Source organism: Prinia subflava, chromosome Z, assembly GCF_021018805.1.
Source record: "Prinia subflava isolate CZ2003 ecotype Zambia chromosome Z, Cam_Psub_1.2, whole genome shotgun sequence".
Taxonomy (NCBI): Eukaryota; Metazoa; Chordata; class Aves; order Passeriformes; family Cisticolidae; genus Prinia; species Prinia subflava.
Genome location: NC_086283.1, coordinates 81166175 through 81189778, shown reverse-complemented (window position 1 = coordinate 81189778; position 23604 = coordinate 81166175). Strand labels below are relative to the sequence as shown.

At 42.4% G+C, this 23604-nt stretch overlaps 1 protein-coding gene across 2 annotated transcripts in view; it reads right to left on the bottom strand.

The window, feature by feature from the left end:
- Window positions 1-22631, bottom strand: part of UBE2R2 (ubiquitin conjugating enzyme E2 R2) — a 56695-nt gene extending 34064 nt beyond the window's left edge. Inside the window, exons 1-2 of one of the 2 annotated variants that reach the window (XM_063422472.1) lie at window positions 22304-22631; window positions 17320-17376 (exon numbers count right to left, since the gene is read on the bottom strand). In XM_063422472.1, the coding sequence (XP_063278542.1) occupies window positions 17320-17376; window positions 22304-22480 (234 nt within the window). In that variant the 5' untranslated portion in view covers window positions 22481-22631. The remainder of the gene's footprint in view (window positions 1-17319; window positions 17377-22303) is intronic. The other variant, XM_063422476.1, reaches the window with a different exon arrangement.
- Between the last annotated feature and the right edge of the window lie 973 nt (window positions 22632-23604).

Sequence of the window (23604 nt, the reverse complement as noted above, 5' to 3'; positions counted from 1 at the left end):
TAATTTTTAATTTAAATGGTTTGTTTTGGAAGAAGTCATCCTTTAGGCCTTTATTTACAGAGTTAAGTGTCAACAGTTCAGTCAGTATAACATTAGACCAACCACCAAGCTGAATCTTTCAGCAAGTGTGAGATTGCATGCTCAGAAAAAAATCTCAACCAGGAGCCTTTGGCTACTACTGAAATCCTCCACAAATGCCAGTGTTGCCTTTCCTAGTAGAAGACTCATGAGGCAGTTCTGTATACTGTCAGGTGTGGCTTTAGGTGTTAATACTCTGCTGATAATCTGAATACTGCATACATACATGCATACATATACTCTATCAGTATTTTTCTACTTTGAGAAGACAAAACATAGTCAGAGTTTTCCTTCCCATTCTAACACTCAATATCTTGGCAGGTGTAGGGTAGGGGAATGGCAGCATGCAAAAAATAATCCAAACAAGTTAAATTTGTGACCTGCTTGCTTGTTTAGTGATAAAGACAAATATTTTTTGGACGGACCACAGGACCACCAGATTTATAATGCACATTTTAGAAATGTATCCTGAGCAGTAAATGTACCTCCATACAGCATGTCATTAACATACCATGTTTGACTTTTTTGGAAGAGTGGAAGAAGCAAGCACTCACCAGAAGCCAACCCTTACAGAGCACAGTTTCAGCACAAATCATGTGTCACCACCCTTCAGAGTGTGCTGGGCTTTCAAGAGAACTCTAATTTACTTATATATGCATACAACACACTGTACAGTAACCGTCATTTCTTGAGCTCATTAGTATTCACAAACCCCTTATTGTACTTGTGGGTTGCATGAACTTTGCAGGTTCTAGAGCCCTCAGCAAGTCACAGACTCATCATAGTGGATGTGACACAAGCAGTAAGACATCTTACCCTTAAAATATGCCAACAGCACTAACTGCCTCCTGTAAAAAGAGACGGTTTGAAAACATCCTCCTTCACTCTCATTATACAGAAGTTAGCCTCATTTGAGTAGCACACTGTTTGCTGCTCAAGTTACTCTGCAATATTTTCAGTTAGCCTCTTCCCAACCAGGCATCATTCACAGCATGCATCAGAGTATGAAAGCAGAAAAAGAAGACTCAGATGCTGAAGCCAACACCAGACCACTACTTACAAACATGCTATTAATAAAAAACAACAACAATGACAACAACAACACAACAAACAAACAATCCCACATCACATCTATGATAACCAATCAAAAACCTTTGAGCCAATTTAGACTTTGTAGGACAAAGTACTTTCTCCTGCTGGCAAAATGGCCCTTGTACTAAGTGCAGAAATACTGGCAGCTTTGCAGATCCAGTATACTTTATGGCTTCAAAGTGTTCAAATCAAGTATTTGGAAGACTTCTACATAATTAACTGTTGTTCAGTGTTGTACAGAGAAGTCATGTCATCTTTTCAAGATAGAAAGACTGCAGAGACACGAAAGTCGGACACTGTGGCTGTCTATAGCCTGTATTAACAGCAAGTGGGAGAGCAATTCAGGTTCAAGAGCCCTGATTTTTTTCAGAGGAAAAACTGAGGCGCTGAATACTGGGGAAGTGACCTCAGGAGTATCCTAGCAATGATGCATGCACAATTTCCTTCATGTTTGCTGCTGTCCACCTTTTCAGCGTACTAAGTCTGTGGACATCAGATCTCATAGTTGTCATACAGACATAACTACTGCAGCCATCAGGATTAAAATGCTGCAATTCTTCTATCAGCATGAAAAAAAAAACCCTCTCAGCAAATCCCGAGCAGAGTAATCCACACTGTGCACTAGGTTGTGTGTGCTGTAGAGCTCACATTCCCTGTACAACCACTTCTGCACTGGGCACTGCAGCCTGTATTGTAGGGGGGTTTATGCTTCTGCTCCAATCTCCAAATTAAACATACCAGGGAGCATATCTAATTAGACCTGAGGTAACACATAGCTCATTTGCTTTTTTGCTGTGAGCAGTTAGCCTTAAACACAGCTATTACAATATCAGATTAATAACCATGGAAGTCTGCATCACTAGTTCATTATCCTTACAGTCCAGTGGCTTAACACAAAAAGCCACAACAGCAAGATTTTTAATTTGCAAGTTAAACACTGACTGATCTGACATTCTTGTACATGTTATCATAAGACATTGAAATTGCTTCCAGTGTGAAATGCTGTCTTTAAAATCACAGCTTCATCCATGAGACAACTGACTACAGCAAACTAATGAGAAAATTTCACCAGAAAAAGAATCGTAAAAAAGTTAGCCAATGACAAAGTGTTTATAATAATGGACTTTAAAGTAATTTTCCTGTTACACTGAAAGTTTTTCTGCCACAAATACCAGGCACTGAGCATGGGATAGGAACTGTTTGAGGCTACCTTCTCAACCTCTATTACAGATGTGTCCTCCAAAAATACAAGAGCCGAAATTTAAAGAGGAAAAGAAGATCCTGCACTCTCCAGAACTAAATAATTAATAGACACCTAAAAGTAGCTTATCCTTTGATTTTCTGGAACCTCCTAGAAAAAGGAGTAACATCACAAGCATTCCATGGGTGAGTATGACAAGCCTGGTGCTTGTGAAGTGCATGTCAGGAGTCAGCGCAGACTAAGAACACACCCTTGAAAACTCCAGGTTCTAGACTCAGGATTCTCCTTATGCTCCTTCTGAGTAGTGCTTGCTGACCTGCACAACAAAAGTGACAAGAAACAAAATGCCCTGAACATGCCCTGAACACTGAGCTCTAGAATCTAATCTGAACCCAATACTGAACTCAAGGTTACAACTAGATATATCTGCAAGGCTGACTCTGAGGCTGAAATTCTGTACATGACCACTTGTACCACACATTTCATTCAGATAATTGTCCTCTTTTCCATTAAAAAAAAAATCAGCTAAACTGGGATGCTTTATTCAATCAGCTGGCACTGGGGCATGTGGCCCAGATGCACTTTGCATCCTCCACCTTGTGGGTGGACACCCTATCCTAAAGGGCATTAAGCACAGCTCTCTTCAGCCTTCCCCTTGGCATCAGGCCACTGTCCAGACAGGAATGCAAAACCCCAAGCCAGAAAACAAAAGGAAATTGACAGCTCACAGCACAGAGCTTCGGAAAAAACTGTCAGGATCAGTAACATTTCACACTGGTATGTGAGCTGATAAACAGGAGCAATCCCTCCTTCCAGCTGAGCACCTTAAGCTACAGAGGCAAGTTCCTTCACTGCTGGCTGGGTTTTGGCTCTACCCCAGTATGCAGCCAAGAGCCCAGAACACAAAAGGAAGGGAAAAGAAAGGCTTCCTCAACATAAACTCACAGACTGATAACTACATTACCTAAAAAAAAACCCAAGAAGACATGTGTTTAGTCCCTTTAAGTTGAAGTGGGAACTAAATACATCTCCAGTACTTCTGGCTCAGAGCCACATATTAAATTTCCTGCAGGAGTCAAAGCCCTGAGGAGGACACAGTTATCCCCAGACAAGAGATGGCTGAACCTCTCCAAGTGTCACTCCAAAGCTGGGCATGTAAAATAAGTGGGCTGGCCCTTAATGCCACCCTTCAGTACTGAAGTTGTTGACACTTCGGACACCCCTGCGCACTTTTAGTACTCTACCCTACTTACCACAGATTGTTCTAAAATGGTGATAGTTGCAAGGCAAGAATGTATGGGATAAAAATACTGCTACAAGAGCATAGCAGAGAATATTTAAGAATCCTCTATTATTCCTCAACTTTAAGTGGAACGTTGACCTTGAACAACCAAACTTGTCTAGAACAAACATCTGAGAAAGGAAGAACATGGAATCAAAATCACAAAATAAAGGGTTCTCCAGCGTTCTAGCAAAGTTATATAGTCTCCAGATCAGGCATCTAAAATATCTGAATATCAACTACCACTACTCCTTTACCCTTCATTATAATCTGTGTGCTCCTGTAAGAGCACCATGGTTAAACTGCAAAGAGCAGAATGACATCCAGCAATTCATCTCAAGTTCCCATAAAAAGGGACACAGATATTTTTTACTTTGTGAAGGTGAAACTCGCTATAGCACACTCCACAGTATGGAAAGGTGGCTATCCAGCACTCTTAAAAGCCTGACATGGCAAGTGCAAACACAACACAGGAGCTTTAAAGACAAAATTAAGAAAATATCCAAGCTAAGGGCTGGCAGTGAGGCTGATTCAAGCACCCATCTGGATGAGATCCCATTCACCACTCAGCAGCAGCAATCTTACTAACCTAAAAGCGTAACAGGTCAGCATAAACAAAATTTTGAAGGTTTGATCTAAAGTTAATACATAAACCACCCCTGTTTTGCTTATTATTGCTAAGCAACTTTAAGGCCAACAGTTTAGCAGAGTTCAAAAGGAATTAGGCGTTGTATGGGTAATAAGAACATCCACAAGTGCATTAGCTACGATAAAACAGTTTATAAAAGGATTAAAGGAATACCACACCTTGTGGTATAAGTCAGTCACTACATCATAGATATATTTTTTCTTTCTGATTGTTTTGTTTAGCACAGAACAGCAGAAACTATGCCCACTGTTCCAGCAACTGATAGGTAAATTGCACTAAGGAACAGCTTACAAAAATCAAAATCAAACTAGATTTCACTAGCTCAGGTTCCTCTAGTAGCTGATTCAACCGTATATTACACTTATCTTAGAATAAAAACAACTCAAGCCAAACCTTAGCTGATTCATATTCACAAGTGCTTACAACACATTCAACTAGAATTGAGATGTTTAAGGCACAGAAGTTGATGTGACACCCTCAGAGTCAGATCATCACAGCAAAACACCCAGACTATCACCATGATCACCTAACTAAGCAATTCTCTGATGATTTCAGTAAACAGCTACCACCTAAAGCTAAAAAAAAATCCCTAAGTGTCTTAACAGTCTTACCTTGTCCTGTTGTAAAAGGGTTCAAAGAGTCAAGATCTCTGTTCACAAGAAGCTTTGCTCCAGTGGCAGGACTACAGGAGAGTTTAACCACTTTGACCTCATACCTTGAACTCCAAAATGTTGTTCTAGTCCAAGTCCAATAAAATAATTAAAGATGTACAAACCCAAATATTTTTAGCAGCCTGCTTTCCTTGCATCTACAAAAAGCTCACTTTGCCATTAGCCCCATGAAATGGCAGAGGGATTCAGACAAAGGAACTATAATTACCAAGTCATCTACACTGAAGTGCCAGCTACCATATGCTCTCTTCAGGAAACTCAGACTACTTCATATAATAGTAGTGCCTAGTTTATGAAACTTCCTATATCAAGCTTCATTTTGACAAAAGGGTGGGTTTGATTACACCAGGCGTATTTAGAACTCTTAGCTGTTAAACCAGCGAAAATAGAAGGCTAAAAATAGTGGATCTTAACAGCAGAACAGACCACTATAAGCACACAATTCAAAGTGATTACATAAGGTGATCCAGGTTTCATCTCACACTCCCTCACTTTTTAATTAAATATTCTTTGCAATGATAGGAAATATTTGGAAAACATATCACACTACCTTCAGAAGTGATTTGTGAACCTTAATCTGCTGATTAATCAGATGAAGTTACAGATACCTTCAGAAGTTCTGTATCAGATTAGCCCTTTCAGTGTAAAAAAACTTCAAAGGGTCAAAGGGAGATGTAATACAGTTAAAAACTTATAAGCCAGGCAGAGGGAAAAGCCTAAATAGGTATTTTTACCATTGCTCCTTCCGCAAAAGCTACCCACAAATAAAACACCTACCATCAGTATCTGCACTACACCAGGGACCGCAATTTCTAACATTTCAGTACTGCAGAAACTGGTATCACTTGCCAAGGAAAACCTCCCTCTAATTAGGCAAAGCTTCAGAAGTAAATCAACTATTAACTGTAGCATAGCCTTGCATTGCTATTAGAGAAAGTTAACAGAGATTTTGCCTGTGTTGAAAAATGTACTTAAGTAGAAAAGATGGTCAAATGCCTGAATGAAATAACCAGAGCACCAAGCTGGACCTGTATCACAGAAACATCAAGTCCACCTAGTACCCTGATGACTACCAGTAGAGTCAGGTAGCTTTTAAACATGCAGGTAAAAGAAAAAAAAATGATAGTGTGATTCTTCCTATATCTGCAGGGTAGGATTTTTCCTAGAAAAAAACCAAGGGAATAAATGGGTTAGGAAATTAATCCTACCCGCAGTTTTCACTACTGCTGGCCTTTGCAGCAAGAAGTAGCTTACGAGTTTTTCACTTCCATTTGAATGAAGTTTTCAACTGTCACTTTTCACAAGTTACTACACAAAGAGAAGCTCAGAAACCAAGTATTAGATGAAAGGTAGAAAGAGTACACCTAGACTTCTTTAATTTCTCTGAGCACCTGGTTTTCTGTTTAAGATTCAGTGCCTGTAGAAATACCTGTCATAGTTGGCAGTTACAAATATGCTTGTGGCAGCAGGAAAAAACTGGCTCAAATTCAGCTTGTTTTACTCAGCTGAGCTTTCTCTGGGCTGTGCTTTTTGTACTGAAGTGAAGGAGAAATAAGTACTTCATCAGGGAAGCAAAAGATGAAAACTTACCAGTTTTTACCTACAGAACCACAAATCAGCATGTGCAGTCATGATTAACAAAACACACACAGGAAGATGGCTCAATGGAAAGCACTACAGGGATGTAGAGCAATCCCTGACACACTTGCAGCTCCAGCAGTTTATCTCTGACACACAATACAATTCTCATACTGCTTGCATGCAGGGTTTATTTTGCACTGGGATTTCGCTGCAATACTTGTATGACTACAATGAACAGTGGGGCTGCAAAATGAAGCACACCAGTACAACCTGAATTCACATCACATCAATCAGTCACCTTTTGGGGATAAATATACCCTGGAAGATGTCTCCCCAAAGCTCTGGCCTCATGCAGCAAGCAGGCAGCCAGGCATACTGTCGCTAAAAGAGAAGAACATGGGGGTTACAACACTCAAGAATTCCACCACTGAAAACAGCAGCTTGATATGGTAGTCATATCAACTCCCTGTGTAAGCTTCAAGCTGCTCATTGCTCCTGGTTCTTCTGTCAATCTGTTACCATTTCTCAATCTTAACATTTGCTTGCTATTTTCCTCAAGATATTTAAGTCACTGCAGTTGCCAAGACAACCACTTCATCAACACCAGCACCTCAGCTCATCTATCTTGGGCTTCCCTTCCGTTCACCACAACTTCTAGGAAATCAGTTGCCAGAAACAGTGATTTTTGAAATCTGGCTTTTGTGGTGGGTTTGTTTGTTTGTTTGTGATTTTTTTGTTATTGTTTCATTTTGAACTTTCAGTAGCCTTGGGATCTTCTGTCCTAAGAATCTCAAGTTCCTGACATAGGAACAGCTTTGTTTTAATTATAACCTTGGCTGTAAAAAGTCTGATAGCTTAAATTCCAAGGCACTGAGGCAATTACAGAGGTAAACATCCAACCCGGGTTTATGCACCTATGCTGTCACTTTCAATAACTCAGTCATTGAAGTCTCCTTCAATTTTGTTACCAAGAGAAACAAAGTGACACAAGATTTCTTAAACTCATCTAGGATTGAAAGGTTGTCGTGGTTGGGGAGGGGAGGTGAATTTTTCCAGGGAGATGTGGGCAGTCCAATCAGTGATCAGCTTTTCTGCTGGCACCTGGATTGGTCACTCGGAGGTTTGGACACGCCTCTGAGGACACAAAGAGTTAAAAGCAGGACCCCCAAGGGGGTTCGGCCTCTTTTCAGATCTTGGTTTCAGCAGAGGGACGTGTGAGGCCTCCTTCCCCTGCCCGGCCAGGAGGCTGGGTGGGGGAGGGGAAACACGTGGTCGGCTCAGGTAAGCCGGAGCCCCTGGGGGGGGGGGGGGGGGGGGGGGGGGGGGGGGGGGAAGAGAAGGGACAAGACTGGAACTGAGCTGCCCCGTCCAGGATGGAGGGGTGGAAAACTGTGGAAGTGCCTTCTGTGTGTGCTCACCCCCTCCTCCCCCCCAAACTCCGGGAGAAGGTGCTCAGCCATGTGGGGGTTTGCGGAGCCTGGGAGTGCCTCAGCCTGCACCCTGCCGAGAGATAGAAACTGTTAACCCTTGCTTGGTAGAAAGAAACTTTTCTTAGACATTGATTCTCATGACTGGTGGTTTTCGGAGAGAGGGCAGCGGCCTGGGACCGAGATGATAAAGCATGATTGGAAGGAACCCGATGGAAGAATGAGAGGAGTAGCCTTGGAGCTGGACTTTTCTTGCATAATGTCAGCCATGGACTGAACTTGAGTCTCTTTTGAACATAAACTGCATTTTTGGGTGGATGCAGCTGCCCTTGCTTTTGCTACAGTGACTGGCACTTGAAGAGTTGGAGCGAGCAGAGAAGAGAGGGGGAGGGTGAGGTGGTGCCCTCTGCCCTCAGGGCAGACCTGCTCCTGGAACCCCGGCCCCTGGGTGAAAAGGGGAGAGCTCGGCATGCAGCATCCTTAAAAAGCCCTGTATGTAGTTGTGGCCTATGAGACAGCGGTGAGAGCGCTGGACATAGGAAAAAGAGAGTGTCACCTTAGCAGACTTCTCCGGGCGGTGCTATAGGTGACATGGAAACACATAAGGGGTGAACCCCTGTTTTCTGAAGAACAGTTTGTGGTGCGAGAGAGACTCCTCTCTCCCTTGCTGAATTGAAGATTAGTTTTTTTTGAGTGGTGATTGTTTGATTTAAAACCCAAAGGTTGGTCTGTGAAAAGTGATGGGTGGGGAGGTAAAAACTGGGAGAAGAAATGTTCTGAGAAGTTTTTATTTCTGTCTCTGTGTGTGTTTAAGAGTATTTCTGTCCCTGTTCTTATGTAATTAATAAAGTTTTGGTGGGTTTTTTTTTGTTTTCAAGATTTAAGCCTGCTCTGCTCTGTTCCTGATCACATCCCACAGGAGTTGTTAGAGAAAAAACATATATTCATGGGTGCACTAACATCTGGCCAGTGCTAACCCATGACAAAGGTACACCAATATACATCTTTTCTAAAAAAGGTCATAGAACCTCCATAAAGCAATTAGTAAGTAGGTAATCCCCATAACTATACAGATGTTTTAACTAAGTGAGGCTTAACCTGTTAAACTTTCAAGTCATGATGGCTATGAAACGAAGTGGCAAATTCAGCTGAGCTCTGCAGGCAGACAAGTCTTAGGATGATATAATACAATCTCCAGGAATTTCTCAATAGTAAAAGTATAGCAGTAAGATCCTGCATAGCACTCCTCCCAATCCATCTTAAACACAAACAAGAAGGTTTCACAACTTCAGTCACAACATGAGCTTTGATTAGAATCTACATTTTACAAAATATGGGATAAGCCAACAGAAGCAACTAAGCTAATTCTGGTTAACTTTTAACACTAACAAAGGTACCAGCATCTTTGTACCATCAGCACCTGAAACCACATCAGAGCAGCTTCCCAAGTTTCTGTTTACATGGCCCTCACAGCTGTGACTTCGAGATTTACAGCTGCAACTGTACCAGCTTTGCAACCATTATCACAGATACAGGTGGTGGCTGAACCATGGCAACATGGGATTAAGCATGGGCTTTAAAACCAACTCTAAGCTGGGTCAGTTCACAACTGGTGTTAAATATCATGCTGTCACTAACAGACCCCACTGCTGTGTTTGAGACAGGTCAAATGTGCCACTGCTGCATTGCAGACATACTTCGACATTACCAAATGATTCAATGGTTTATTAGTGTGGACCTTGGTGATTCGCTATGGTTGCCACAGTATTGTTGGAAAATGCCTTAAGTATTCCTTTTGCTGTACCTATTTGCATAAGGTTAACAAAATTAGAGAAGATAAAAGCTTTATATTCTGCCTAAAACTGAAACTGTACATAGCAATCACAGTAAGCTGTGACTAAACATTATTTTAGTGCATAAATATTCTACAAGAGCATTTACCAATGCATTTATAACTAAAGCAGTTAGAAACGTCAGCTTTCCTTATAAAAGGAAAGGTACCTGCAGGTCAGTTGTGCTGTAGTTTTCTATTTAAAGTGCTTGCTAAGTGCAGAATTTGGCTTTCTGCCCATGTGTTTTAAGCTCAGTGTTGTGGCATAGCCTGGGTAATTGCACTTGGTGTGACAAGCACTACATAACTCAGAGGCATGTAAGCAATAGATTTCAAACCTTGTCTTAACTGACTGGAACCAAAAGTTGCCCTGCAAATGTGTTCCACGACGTGCCACACTAGGCTGTCTCCCTGGCTGTGCTGCAGAGCTGCAAGCCCTTTCACACTTCCACACTTCTCATCAAATCCCACATGCTGGTTTCTCTATGCTGAGCGGCTGTATTTTGAACCCACTCTTGAAAGCACAGGAAAGAAGACCTGGGGTGGCTGTAGTGGAAGTGAACAAGAGGCTGGAGCAATTAATACAGTGCAAGAAAGAAATCCTATAGGTGGGAAGTAAAAAAGCAGGGTGGCTTCCAACTAGTGCAGGTGCCTCTGACATTTCAAACAATGAGGCAAGGCAAGGGATACCTTTGCCTCCTCCAATGAGAAGTTGACCCAGACACTCTGCAATATACTCGGAGATTCATTTGTGAAGCCTCCATAGCATACATCTCACAAGCCTACATACTCAGGCCCTGACTTGATGGCTTTCTCTTCAGCACCAGGAATGTCCCCCTCCTCCCCCAGGTTAAGTTACACAACCCCAGCTTTATTTTTTGCTCTTAGAGAATTGCCGCAGCTGCCTCATGGACAAAGTCTGTGCAGAGGAGTGTGACTTGTCAGTACATCAGGTTCTGTGCTGGGGCGCTTCAAGAAACTGCTCAGGCTTTTATTTTTAAAAACCAGGAATAAGCAGAACTTCTTATTGAAAAAATCTCCTTGCTTTTGTGCTTAAGCAGCCTGAAACCTATTCACTTAATTTCTTCAGCTATTCCAAAATTAAATACTGTACTTGTAAACATATATGTCCAATTTGCTTTGGCAGAAAGCTCTCACATGAGTTATTTATAAAAAGCAAAACACTTTGTAACTACAGATTTAGTTAATTATGCTATTATAAGATACACATATTTTACATAAGTGTTAATTTATCCAGAATAATGAATATGAACCAGATAGAAGGCTTAGTGTCTAATCACTAAATTACTCTTACTCTTGTCAAAGAACTTTTTGACAAGACAAAGAACATATTGTAAAATGCCCTGTGTGTCTACAGGACTCCTTCAGTGCCAGCTCAGTGTCCTTCACCTGAGCACCTATTACAGTCACTGCAGATGATGAACAAAGCATTGCATGGCTCTCTCAGCCTGTTTGTGTAGCATCCCTAGACTATTCTGGACAAGTGTTGTGCATCACCCACACAAAGGGCCTAACAGATAACCGATTCTGGACTGTGCACCCCTTTCACCCAGTCCAACATCAGACTAGTGATTTGCATTCCCAGCCAATGTGACAGAGCAATAGTTTCACCACATGTACCACAGAAGGCTTGTTGGCTGCTATGTAGCAGAAGATAATTGGCCATTTTGGTTGGTCATACAAGCATCCAGTAATAGACACAAACTTTTTTTGGAAGAAATTGATTTCTCATAACCCTCTTATTTCAAGTTGACATCATATAGTAACTAATCTGCAAATTAAGAATCAAATTCAATGAACCAACCTAGCATTAAAAGTGGGTTTTAGGCTCAGTACAAATTTCATTAGTTTTTCTGCATTACTACAGTTGTACAAACTATGCATCACATAGAAGTAGCCTAACCAAATGGAAGCCTTTTCTGAGAATAGGGAAATTCCTTCCCAGTAGGATCATTATGTTCCTCTTCCATAAAACACCTCCTTCATAGTATATTTTTTTTCCTAGAAAGAGATCCAGCATAGAGTTTAGATGACAACCATACAAAACTTACTAATTACACAGAGTTTGTTCCAGTTTATTCTCCCTGTACTTGGCACTGGTGAGGCCACACCTTAAGCGCTGTGCCCAGTCATAGGCCCCTCATTTCAGGAAGGACATTGAGGTGCTGGAGCAGGTTCACAGGTCAGTGAAGCTGGTGAAGGGTCTAGAGGGTAAGTCCTATGAGGATCAACTGAGGGAGCTTGGGGTGTTTAGCCTGGAGAAAAGGAGCCTGGGGATTATCTTATCACTCTCCACAACTGCCTGACAGGAGTTGTAGCCAGGTGGGGGTCAGGCTCTTCTCCCAGACAACCAGTAACAGGACAAGAAGACAGTCTCAAGCTGAACCATGGGAGGTTTAGGTTGGACATTAGGAAAAATTTTCTCACAGAAATGGTGATTAGATATTGAAAAGGACAGCCCAGGGAGGTGGTGGAGCCACTCTTCCTGAAGCTGTTTAAGGAAAGACTATATGCTATGTTCAGTGCCATGGCCTGGTTGACACAGTGGTGTTAGGTTACAGGTTGGACTTGATCTCAGAGGTCTTTTCCAACCTAATTCTGTGAAATATTCTTTCTAGAGCACAAAAGTCACTGCTCTGAACTTTGCAAGAAAAGGAAAGAACAAACCTCCAGAACTTAATTATAATCCTAGCTATGAACTAATGCAATCTAAACAAAAAGCTACACAATCTGAAATAAATTGGGGCATGAAAGGGCTAAAGATACAATAGAACTAACCTCCAGCCAAAGGTTTCCTTAGATTTGCTGTAGTACAACTTAGAGGCTCTCCCTAGCACCATTTTTGTTTTAAAAGCAGACACTAGCCATCCTGGAAGTAAGTACAGGTTAGATGTAGGCAGGTCAAAACCACTTCATTGTTCTCTCAGAAATAAGCATGGATGTGGCACTTGTGGACATGGTTTAGTGGTGAACATGGTGGTGGGGTGCTGCGTTGGTGGTTGGACTTGATCTTGGAGGTCTTTTCCAACCTTAACAATTCTGTGTTTCTAAGGAGGTGAAAGTCATCCACATGCTCAGCAAAGCCAGCAGCTGCAAGAGAGAAGGTGAAACAGAACAAGGCTGAGACATCAGGAGCATCATCAAGTCACATGTGGTGACCTCATGTGAGCCTGCAGTTGTGACTCAAGTACAGTTATTCTGCTTCAGGAGGAGTTGAAGGAAGAGGGAGATGCCTGAGGTGGGCTTGGATTCCAAGAGATTCCAAAACAAATGAAGAGGCCTGGTGGCAAGATGATGACAGGTATTTTGTGGCCAAGCATACCAGAACCTTCCTTCATGCCTCTGCCATTACAAACACAGAGCTGATCCCACAGGATGTGGCATTAGCTGCTTGGACAGCAGGTGAGATCCCAGGTGTGGTCCACATGCTGAAGACACGCCCATGTAACATTTCGCTGCATCCCCATGAGGCACATGAACAATGCTGTGCTTTGGGATGGTTACTCATGATCCTTACCCTGACCCAACCTGGTCCATCATTCAGGAATACATCCACAACTGCCAGCAGGAAGCTCCCTGGCTGAGGAAGGTACTACATACCTATAGCAGCCATCCCACCACAGCATCTCATGACTTTTGTTCACCACTAGCACCTTACTTAGCTGGTTTTTGTAGGCAAAATATGGTCCCTGGTTGAAGGACCCAAGCATAAATATATCACATTAGAGATATGAAAAAAAGTGAACTAGTTAGTAGGTGTGGGATAAGCCTGCAAGCTGGGTGAAAATTAACAGTCATTTATCCAAGGCGAACATTAAGCGGGCTGCCTTGAATCTGTGAAATTGGAGTATCACCTCTAACGGCAACAGAACCCAGGCTTATTTCATAACACTGAGAAGAAGGTGGCCAAGACCAGCAGATTTCTTCCCCCATCCCTCCTTAGTGGCAGTCAGTACAACTCCAATCTCTTTCCAAATGGAATATAATTATGGATGATAGCGTACAAGACCATGTACTTAGCTATTACTGCAATTTAAAATAGATCTCCAGATCTGCTTTTTAGGCCTTGATGAGTCTGTCCATAAACCTGTGAGTGTCAAAATCATCCTCAGTATCAAAAAATATTCAATAATACAGCCAGTCTCAAAATTCAAAAGCCCAAATGTCCACAGCCTCAATCAAGTCTGCCCTACCTACCTAGTTTTCCCGAGTCACTGCTTTTGTACTTCAGGCCAATGCCAGCCAAGCTTCATCCACAAAAATCAAATATTGCAACCAGCATGAAAAAAACAGAAAATCAGTTAAACGTCACAGAAAGTATATTAGTCAAATTTTGAAGGACATAATCTTTCAGGCTGCTGGCAGAGACTGAGAAATGGAAATCATTCCATATGTTGGTCTCAAAATTTTCATTTTTATATGCTCCAGTGGAGAGCACACAGCAATATAAAATGCCTAGGTTCATTTAGAAGTGCTTTCAAAAGAAAAAAAGTAACAACAAAGGTCCTCTACAGAGGATTGTTTAGACATGGCTGTAGTTGACTCAAGAAACAGCCACTTGACACTCAGAGAACTATACAAGAGAAGAAACATTACCATTATCCACCAAAATTGAACAGTAAGTTTTCAGTAAGAGTTGTCTCTCAACATCTTTGTTACTTAGCATTTTGAGTAACATGGACACAGCAATAAACAAATGAGGTTACTCAGAGATCCCATTGAAGTGGTAATATCATTAAGAACAAACTAGATTTTCTTTCCACCTTAAACAAAAAGTGCCATGCACCTTCTTCTGAGGTATCTGGGTAGGGGCATTTTGTTACTACACAAATGACAAATTAGAAGGGATTTAGATAATAGCTACAAGATACTTAAAAAGTACAGAAGATATGTCAGCCTCTCAAGTTATACTGCTTAAAGCACTGATGAAAGGTAGTTAGCTACCAACTGTGGGTCCAGTTACTCTTTTGCAGAGAAGTAGCTGGAGGCACAGAGATGAAATTCAGTTTTCTTCAATACATTATAAGAAGCCCATTCTTTTAAAAAAGGTGAGTGCTTTTACAGGTAGTTATTCCAGCCAAGATAAGCAAATACTTGCACACCAGTGTGGTTTACATGCATGAATAAGGGGCTTATACGAGCAGACTTCATGCAAGAACAAATGTGTATTCAGAGAATGTATTGTAAGTCAAAGCTACTCCATTGCATGGCTTTTGTTTTGACAAGGCCAAAGAGGGTACTGCAGAAAAGAATATTATTTCAGCTTTTATCTAGGTCTGACAGCAAAAGGTTTCTAGCTGCAGAGATGTCTTAAGATTAATTTAAAACCAAAGAATTTTTGCACAATGGACAAGTGTCTATCACTCAAAAATTGACCCAAGTGACACAACTGATTAAACACTGGTCTCTGCACTGTTTCAATACTGCAGCAGAGAGTTTTGCATCTTAACCTCTTCAAATATTTTGCTACAATGAACATTAAAACACACATTTTAAATAATTAACTGGGATATGTAACTTGGGGAAAAGTCACGAAGGTACTGCAAACATGTCCTCACTGCTATCAACTTGGATTTCTCAAACAAAACCTATTTACCTGAATATATAAATTACTTGTACAATTTTAAGACAATAAAGCAGTCAAAAAGGAATATATGTCATGCTTTTAGTACTGAAATCTTAAGTAGTAAGATACAGCCTGCCTGCCAGGCAGCCTTCTCTTTCTAAACCACAAATACTATGATGCCTCAAAGTGTCACCCATTAAACATTCAGCCCCTTTATGTTCTTGTTGTTCTCCAGGTAGAAGCTTCAATTTAAAATGAACACCCAGGAAGTCCTGAGGTCATACTACCTCAAGTCAAAAAAGATTCCAAAATATCCTAAACACACTGCAATTTAGTAGCTCTCATTTTTCTTCCCTTTAATAGCCAGTTTGGGCAAGTGCATGTTAAATATTTCAGCAACTGTGAAGATAGGCAATCAATCAATCCAGTTCCTTTTGGCTACTAGTACTTCAAGGGTGGGTACACAATGCCAAAGTTATTACTATCAAACTGGACTGGTGAGATGGGATGTTCTCAGCAAGTCACTACCACAAAAGCTTAGCAAGATTAACTGCAATTCCCCTAACTCATAATGCTGGATAAAAACACTAAGCCTAAAAATAAAGCAGCATTCTGGAAACAGCTGACTAGTTTTGTGTACATGCATGTATGTATGTACACATCTGATCACACGCAGCCCAAATCATAAGAGTAACTGTATTTATGAATCACATCACCTCTAGTCCATCCACACTGTAGACAATGCATAACAATGACATTTCCAACTTGAACTCAGCTACATTTAAGTTCAGCATAAAACCTGCATCATTTAGCCCATACTATTCATTACCCTGAACACCTGATGAACATGCCATAAACCACATAACAAAACTGGACATCAAAGATCAGAGTTAAGTTTCTGCAAGCATTTATTTTCTGGCATTCCCTACCCTTCAGATGCAAAATAAGCACTGTGTAGTAGACCTAAAGTGCTGTTAAAGGGAAGGTACCTTGTGTGAATATATTACCATGTAAAATAGGAATGCAGCATAAGAGTGACTTCTGAAACAGCAAAGTATACACATGTTCGAGTTTTTGAAAAGTTACAGATGTGTAAAACCCTCAGACACTGGCATAACATCACTGCAACACTGGATCTAAAGGATCCACACAAAAAAAAAAGTTTAAAAAAATCCTACTCTTCTAACACTATATAGTCAAAACCTTCAATTAATTCCTATAATATGAACCACATGTAAGTCTACATGCTTTTAGTTACCATCTCTTGAACAGACAGACAAGAAGTTTCAAGAGGCAACAGTTACTTGCATTGTCACCTGAGGAAAAAACCTAAAAAGTCAAGTTCTATTTTACCTTATCCAAGGACCACTGTACAAAAATTAGGCAAACAAACAGTGCTCAATTTACCGATATGGAAAGTTCTGTTTTATTCTAATGGGATAGAAGAATTGGGCTGTGCTACAGCTCTCCTCTTGCCATACAATAGGACCCGACTGCACATGATCTCTTATGTTAAGAGAGTATCAGAACTGGAAACCACTATCTGTACGTCTCAGCACACACCACAGTCTTACCTGGATCAGAGGAGCCCTACAGAAAGGACTGGGAACTAGCTACCACCACGACTTAGCTCATCTCTTTCTGAGGATACACTGATGTCCAGAACAGACTACTGGATGGGTGAGTAGTCTGTGCAGCCTAAAGGCACACCCATCCAAAAAACTCTATGCAACAGCAGAGTGAGGAACAATCAGGTATTCCGCAGGCCTGGGCGTCTGGGATTCTATCTGTGCTTTTGATCCATGAACCAACACTGGAAGAAGACTTTTGCTTCCCTGCCTTCTGACAGCTTAGAGGCTCCCTGGCTTTTGAGACTGAACAGGAGTGCCACAAACCTGGAGCAAGCAGGGCTCTACTCACCTGCAATTCTGTGTCCCTTTGCTGCACCAAACCACTGCTTATTAGCATCAATGATACCTAAAGACAACAAAAATAGATCAAGTACACAGAGAGAAACTCTGTAGGACCTTGAAATACAGAGGCTCACGGAAGGCAGTTTTTATGTTGAGAGTACCTTACATTTTATCTTGGCATTAAGGATATTTTTGTGGAATTAAACGTTTTACCAGCTATATAATTCTCAGTGCTTAGAAAATTTCTATTTGCTTAATTTTAAGGTTTATGAGAAGCAGACTACAATACCAAACTTTTAAACACGGTGTTCATTCTTGCTATCAGTTATTGGTAACTGGTTTTCCATTTCCTGCTCTGAAATATTAACACACTTTACAAGTTACTTTGAAATCAAATCACCTGGAAGAAGCTGAGATACACTACAGAACTCTATACAGCACAGGCCTAATGAATTACAAAAAGCATGGATAACAATACCTTGACAAGTATTTAGCCCCCAAATTACTTGACAAAACTAATCATAATGCCCATAATGTTTTACTCCCCTTCCAACTGATGTGTCAAGGCTTGTTCCTTCAAGCAGGAAAAGTATCTTATGAAATAAACTGCCTTAAGAACTATTAAATAGTAACTCTAACAATATAGTTAATTTTTCTTGTTTCCTTTCATGCTAGGTATATTCATTTTAATTTACCAGCCTGAATCACCTCTGAAAGAGTTTTTAATATTGACTTTTGGTCTACATTAAACATACTTCTTGACACAGTGTACTTGGTCAAATCATGCTTCTGAGCAGTGTTAATGAAGTTCCTATTTGAATAATTTCTCAGTTGTACCTTCCCTAAACCCCTGGCTCTCAGCACAAGAATACCACACAACTAAAAAAAAAATCAGAAGACCTGTCTTTTTCAAAGATAATTAAAAGCTCTATTGCTAAGGTACAATTGCACCAAACATTCAGGACCTCAAGCAGGTCATCAGAAACACTTTCTAAAAGTCCTGCAAGTATCCACTGCTTGATCAAAGCATTGGGCAGAGGTTCATCAACCTCTAGGCTCTGAAGACTCAAGCATTAAAGAAAGACACTGGATTCCGAGACAGAAGAATGGTCACCTGAGATGGTAAAGATTTCACTATGCACAGCCCTCAGCGATCGAGATCTATCCCAACTAGCAACTATCAACACCAGATTACAGCACAATAATCGTTGTTGTGGCGGTCCCCATTTATGTATCAGCTGCCAAAATTAAAAGTGAAGAAGTTGTCCATGTAGCAAAGGACCCTCTCAGATGAACAGAAGATGCCTATGGCATAAAGGTGGCACTGATTAACTGCTCACACTTAGTTCCACAGATTATGACATATTCTGGTTCTCTGCTGCTCAGGCACTGCCTGAAAAACCAGAAAAATACATTTCCATAATTTCCAGAGTAATTCAGAACCACTACATAGCCCAGTGGAATCTGATCTAGAGACTCATCACACCATGTCCTTCACAGCTGACCAAAAATGTTCCCTTTGTCACTCAAAAAAATCAGCAAGTAAATCAGATATAAGTAACATCTTAGACATACAAGGTCTACCCACATTTCACCTTCACACTCTGTGAATGAGTCCGGGACCAAAAACCAAGTTCACATAGTGCAATCCAATACCTGTGGCCCAACAAAACTGATTCTGCTAGAACATTAGTCAAACTCACCATTTCTTACAGCCAGCAGCTGAGGGACAGACATTTGCTATTATCACAACCTGTTTGAAGGACTTAACATCACCGCCCCAAACTATTTTCCTCTTGACAGCAAAGAAGAGAGGTAACCAGTACATTGAATAGCTCAACTTCTTCCTTGAGGATGGTAGTTAGGAACTTAAAGGATTGCTCAAAGCATTACAAAGCCATTCAGCATGACTGGGAATCCAGTCACTAGGTAAGACAAAGGTTGATGTAACTTGTGCTTCAGATGTCCACCTTCAGTTGATCACATGAATGGGGTGGAGGGGCTGCTGCATGATCCCTTGCTGATACATGCTGCTCTTCATATAGTTGTTGCTCCTGGAGGCTGCTGCCCTTTCCATCTAGATGGCAGTCCTAAACCCTGAAACACTGCAGCAGATCTCAGCATGCTATATTAGCTGATAAAACATGCTTAGATAGAGAGCTTGAATTTGTAAGAAGTCCCTGACTTTATTACAGTCAGCATGTTGACAACCTACCACTAAAACAAACATTCAAGGGGACTTGTTCTCTGCTTCAATTCAGTAGACGTTAGAGCTATAGGACTTGCAACTGAAAGCAGAATCTGTTGAAATGTTGAACCCAGCTTTGGACAGTAGCTTCTGTCAAGGAGATGCAGAGAGAGCACTTCCCTCATTTCAGTTTACTCCACAACCTAAGATTGTTGAACTAGTGGAAACGTTGTATTTCTCCAAGAATAAACAAGGTGCCAAAAGTTGATGTGACCACCTCTAAGAGCTCCCAAAACACAAATCAAGCAATTGTATTCCCCAACCAACCACCCCTAACACTTTATTAATGTTACCTGAACCACAAGTTTTCCTTGAAATATTTATTCTCTAGCTTGAGTAGAAGCCTGTGTCATTTCCCTCAAGTTTCTGCCCTTAAACTATACTTCAAGTGGAACACAATTCTCAAACGCTCACTGCTATGAAGTTGAAAAAAGTTACATCCTGTAACTGCATCTTTATAATTCCACTTTTCTAACCTTACTAAACTGAAAATATAAAACAAGACAAAGCTAAATATTTCAACAAGTTAAGAAATCTGCAAAATGAAACACATGCAAGGTGAGCACTAGTTCAGAGCAGCATGTACACTTAATATATTGCATAAGTCAATGAAATAAAGTTAGGGCATTATTCTTATTCCAAATGATTCCATAAGCAGAGTCTAACACATGTAAAGACCTAAGACAAAGAGTGCCAAGAATACCACTTCTCACAGGACTCCTTCCTTTTTCAGTGTCTCGGAAGTCAAGACGCACAACCAAAGATCAGACACTACAAAAATCTGCCATGCAGATCTCCTAATGGACGAAAGATGAGACAGAAACAACACACAAGAGATTTCAGCCACGGCACTTGAAGGGAATCCCACTGCTAGGGAGGGGTGGAAGCATCATGAGACCTCATCTTCCCACTCTCAAAACGACTATCACAGGATTGGTCAAAAGCATTTAGAAGAAAGGCACGGCAGCTCAAGGACATCAAATACCCAAAACCCCAATCATGGTGCTGCGGTAAGGCAACTGGGAGCCTTGCCTAAATCTACCCTTGTTAACACACATCCCCAAATTATTTCTCAGGCAGCTTCAGCTTCTTTCCAGGAACAACTGCAAATATGCAGTCCAGAGAGCTCCTCAACCAAACAAAACTATTTCAATCAGTCATGATTTCTTTGAAAAAAAAAAAAATGGATGAGTAACGTAAGTGCAGGAAGAGGTCACCAGACCATTCGGACGCAAAGATGACACTGTTACCAACCAAAGACTCAAGCAACTTCCTGAATAAATAATAATGGAGGTGAGTCTAAGAATATACCTATCACACCTACATGAATAAGCCAGCCAACTCATTACAAAAGGCAAGTCTTATGCCAAAGCCTTCCCTTCCTTCCAAACAATGAGGCCAAACTGAACATGACTCAAATCCATTACTCCCCAAGCTACAGGTTATTTTGGTTTTGTAGAACAAAGCTCTTAAACCTTGACCTGTAGAGGCCAAGAGGCACGAAGGTGCACGTTAGTCAAGCAGAGACATCATCCAAATTTTTTTTTCAGTTTGAGAGAAGCCAAAGGGCATGAAATGGGAGATGCAGGAGCCACAACTAAAACAGTTAACTGTTGCAAGACGCAAGCTCATGGGGACAATATTTTGCCAGAGATCAAGCAGATACCAAGCACAAAGGAGTGTGCCTAATGCAACACATCTTCTGCAGGCGCAAAGGTTTTCCAATTGCTTCTTTCAAGAAAAAAGTGCAACTTCTCCTCCTCCAGTTGTTTTGATAATTTAAGTACACTTCCTTCAGTTCTTTTCTGGGATGGCTATGCCAGATTTCTTATTTGCTGTACTCACAAGAGTGGAAAGAGCAACCACAAAAGTTTTTTTGTATTAACAGGAAGGCTGAGAAAGGAATTGAATCTACCTTCACCCACTATGTATTGCCACAGCCCTTTGAAGGCTGCCTTCTTAAAGTGTGGAGAGGAAGAACATAGAAGTAGAAAAATAATTGTGTCAAACAGCCCTGAAGCCCATGGAGTCCTGAGGAAAACACTGCCTTTATCCTGAATAAGCCATCAGTGAGTGAAGTTATCAAATGATGGCTCAGAAGCCCCTTTGAAATAAATATCGCAGAATCATAAAATGTTTCGGTTGGAAGGGACCTTGAAGATGATCTAGTTACACTCCCCTGTCATGGGCAGGAACACCTTCCACTAGACCAGGTTGCACCAAGCCCCATCCAACCTGGCCTTGAATACTTCCAGGGATGGGGCACCCACAGCTTCTCTAGACAACCAGTGCCAGCGCCTCAACACTCTCACAATAAACAATTTCGTCCCAACACTTAAGCTAAATCTACTCTCTTTCAGTTTGAACCCATTCCCTCTTGTTCTGTCCCTAAATGCTCTTGTAAATAGCCTTCCTTCATCTTTCCTAAGTTCCCTTCAGGTACTGAAAGGATATGGAAATATGGGACTAGATGATGTCCAGAGGTCCCTTCCAACCGTAAGAATTCGGTGAAATACACAGAGAGCAGAGGCCAGGGGGCAACTTGGGGTGGAAAGGGAGAACTCTCACCCTGCGCCGAGGTTCCTACAGGAAGCTCTTGGGGGCTAAAAGAGCAGATTAACAGCGCAGTGGCGGCTGTGGCGCGGCTCCCCCTCTACCCAGGCCGTGCCCGTGCCCCCTCCCGCAGGCCCGGCCCCGGCCCAGCCCCACACCGCGGACCGCGGCGCAAGGGAAAGGCCCATACCTTGAAGTATCCGCCCTCGTAGAGCGTGTTGGGGGGCCCGAAGATCGCCACCTCCCAGTTGTAGAGGTCGGACTCGTCGACCAGGGTGATGCGGAAGCCTTCGACCGGCTCCTCCTGCAGCGACTTCAGCTCCAGCATCAGCGCCTTCTGCGAGCTGCTCATCTGCTGCTGGGCCATGGCGCGGCGCGGCCCCCGCCGCGGCCGCCTCCTCGCTCCCGGTGCCGCTCCCGGTGGTCCCGGTGCCGGTGGTGCCGGTGGTGCCGGTGCCGCCCCCGCCCCTCCCCGCGCTGACGGCCCCGCCGCCGCCACTTCCTTTTGTGACGGCGCCGCTCGCGCTGACCTCAGCGCGCCGCGCCGGCCCCGCCCCCGCCGCTCCGTTAGCCCCGCCCCCGAGCCCCGGGCCACGCCCCCGCCGCACGCCCGGCCGTGCCCCGGCGCGCAGACAGGCCACGCCCCCCTCGCCCCGGGGCACTCCCCACAGCACGCGCTGCCCCACGCCACGCCCCTCGCCGCGTGCCCTTAAAGCGGACGCGCTCGCCGGCGCCCCGGCCAGCCGGGGCAGGAGTCACGTGGTGGAGCGGGTCCGGGAATGCGGCACAGGGTTGTGGTGTAGCGTGGGGGTCAGAAAATGACGGCATCAAGTCGTTTGGGAAAAATCTCTGACAGTATCGAGTCCAGCCTGTGACCCAACACCAACCTATGATCCAACACCAGTGCCACTGAGTGCCACGTCCAGTCTTTCCTTAAACATCTCCAGAGACAGTGATTCCATCACCCCCCTGGGCAGCCCACTCCAATGTATAATGACCCTTTCTGTGAAGAAATTCTTCATCATGTCCAACATAAGCCTTCCCTGGCGCAGCTTGAGACATTAAGCTATTACCTCAGTGTCCAAAGGAGGGCCTCAAGGATGGTGGAAGACCTTGAGGGGAAGCCATGTGAGGAGTGGCTGAGGTCACTTGGTCTGTTCAGCCTGGAGAAGAGGTGACTGAGGGGAGACCTCATTGCAGTTTCAACTTCCTCATGAGTGGGAGAGAACAGGCAGGCACTGATCTCTTCTATGTGGTGCCCAGTGACAGTGTTCTGAACAAGTTTATGTTAATAAATTGTTACCATGTTCTGTTAATTGTTAAATGTCACCATGTCAAGTGTTGATCACCAAGATGAATATATAGACTGTTAATTACCCTAACAAATAGTCCTTTGCTTGTACCCTTTTCCCATCAGGTTGTAGCCTCTGATTCCCAAAATAGCACATAATATGCAAATGGCGGGTCACTAAGGACACTGGGTACTACTTA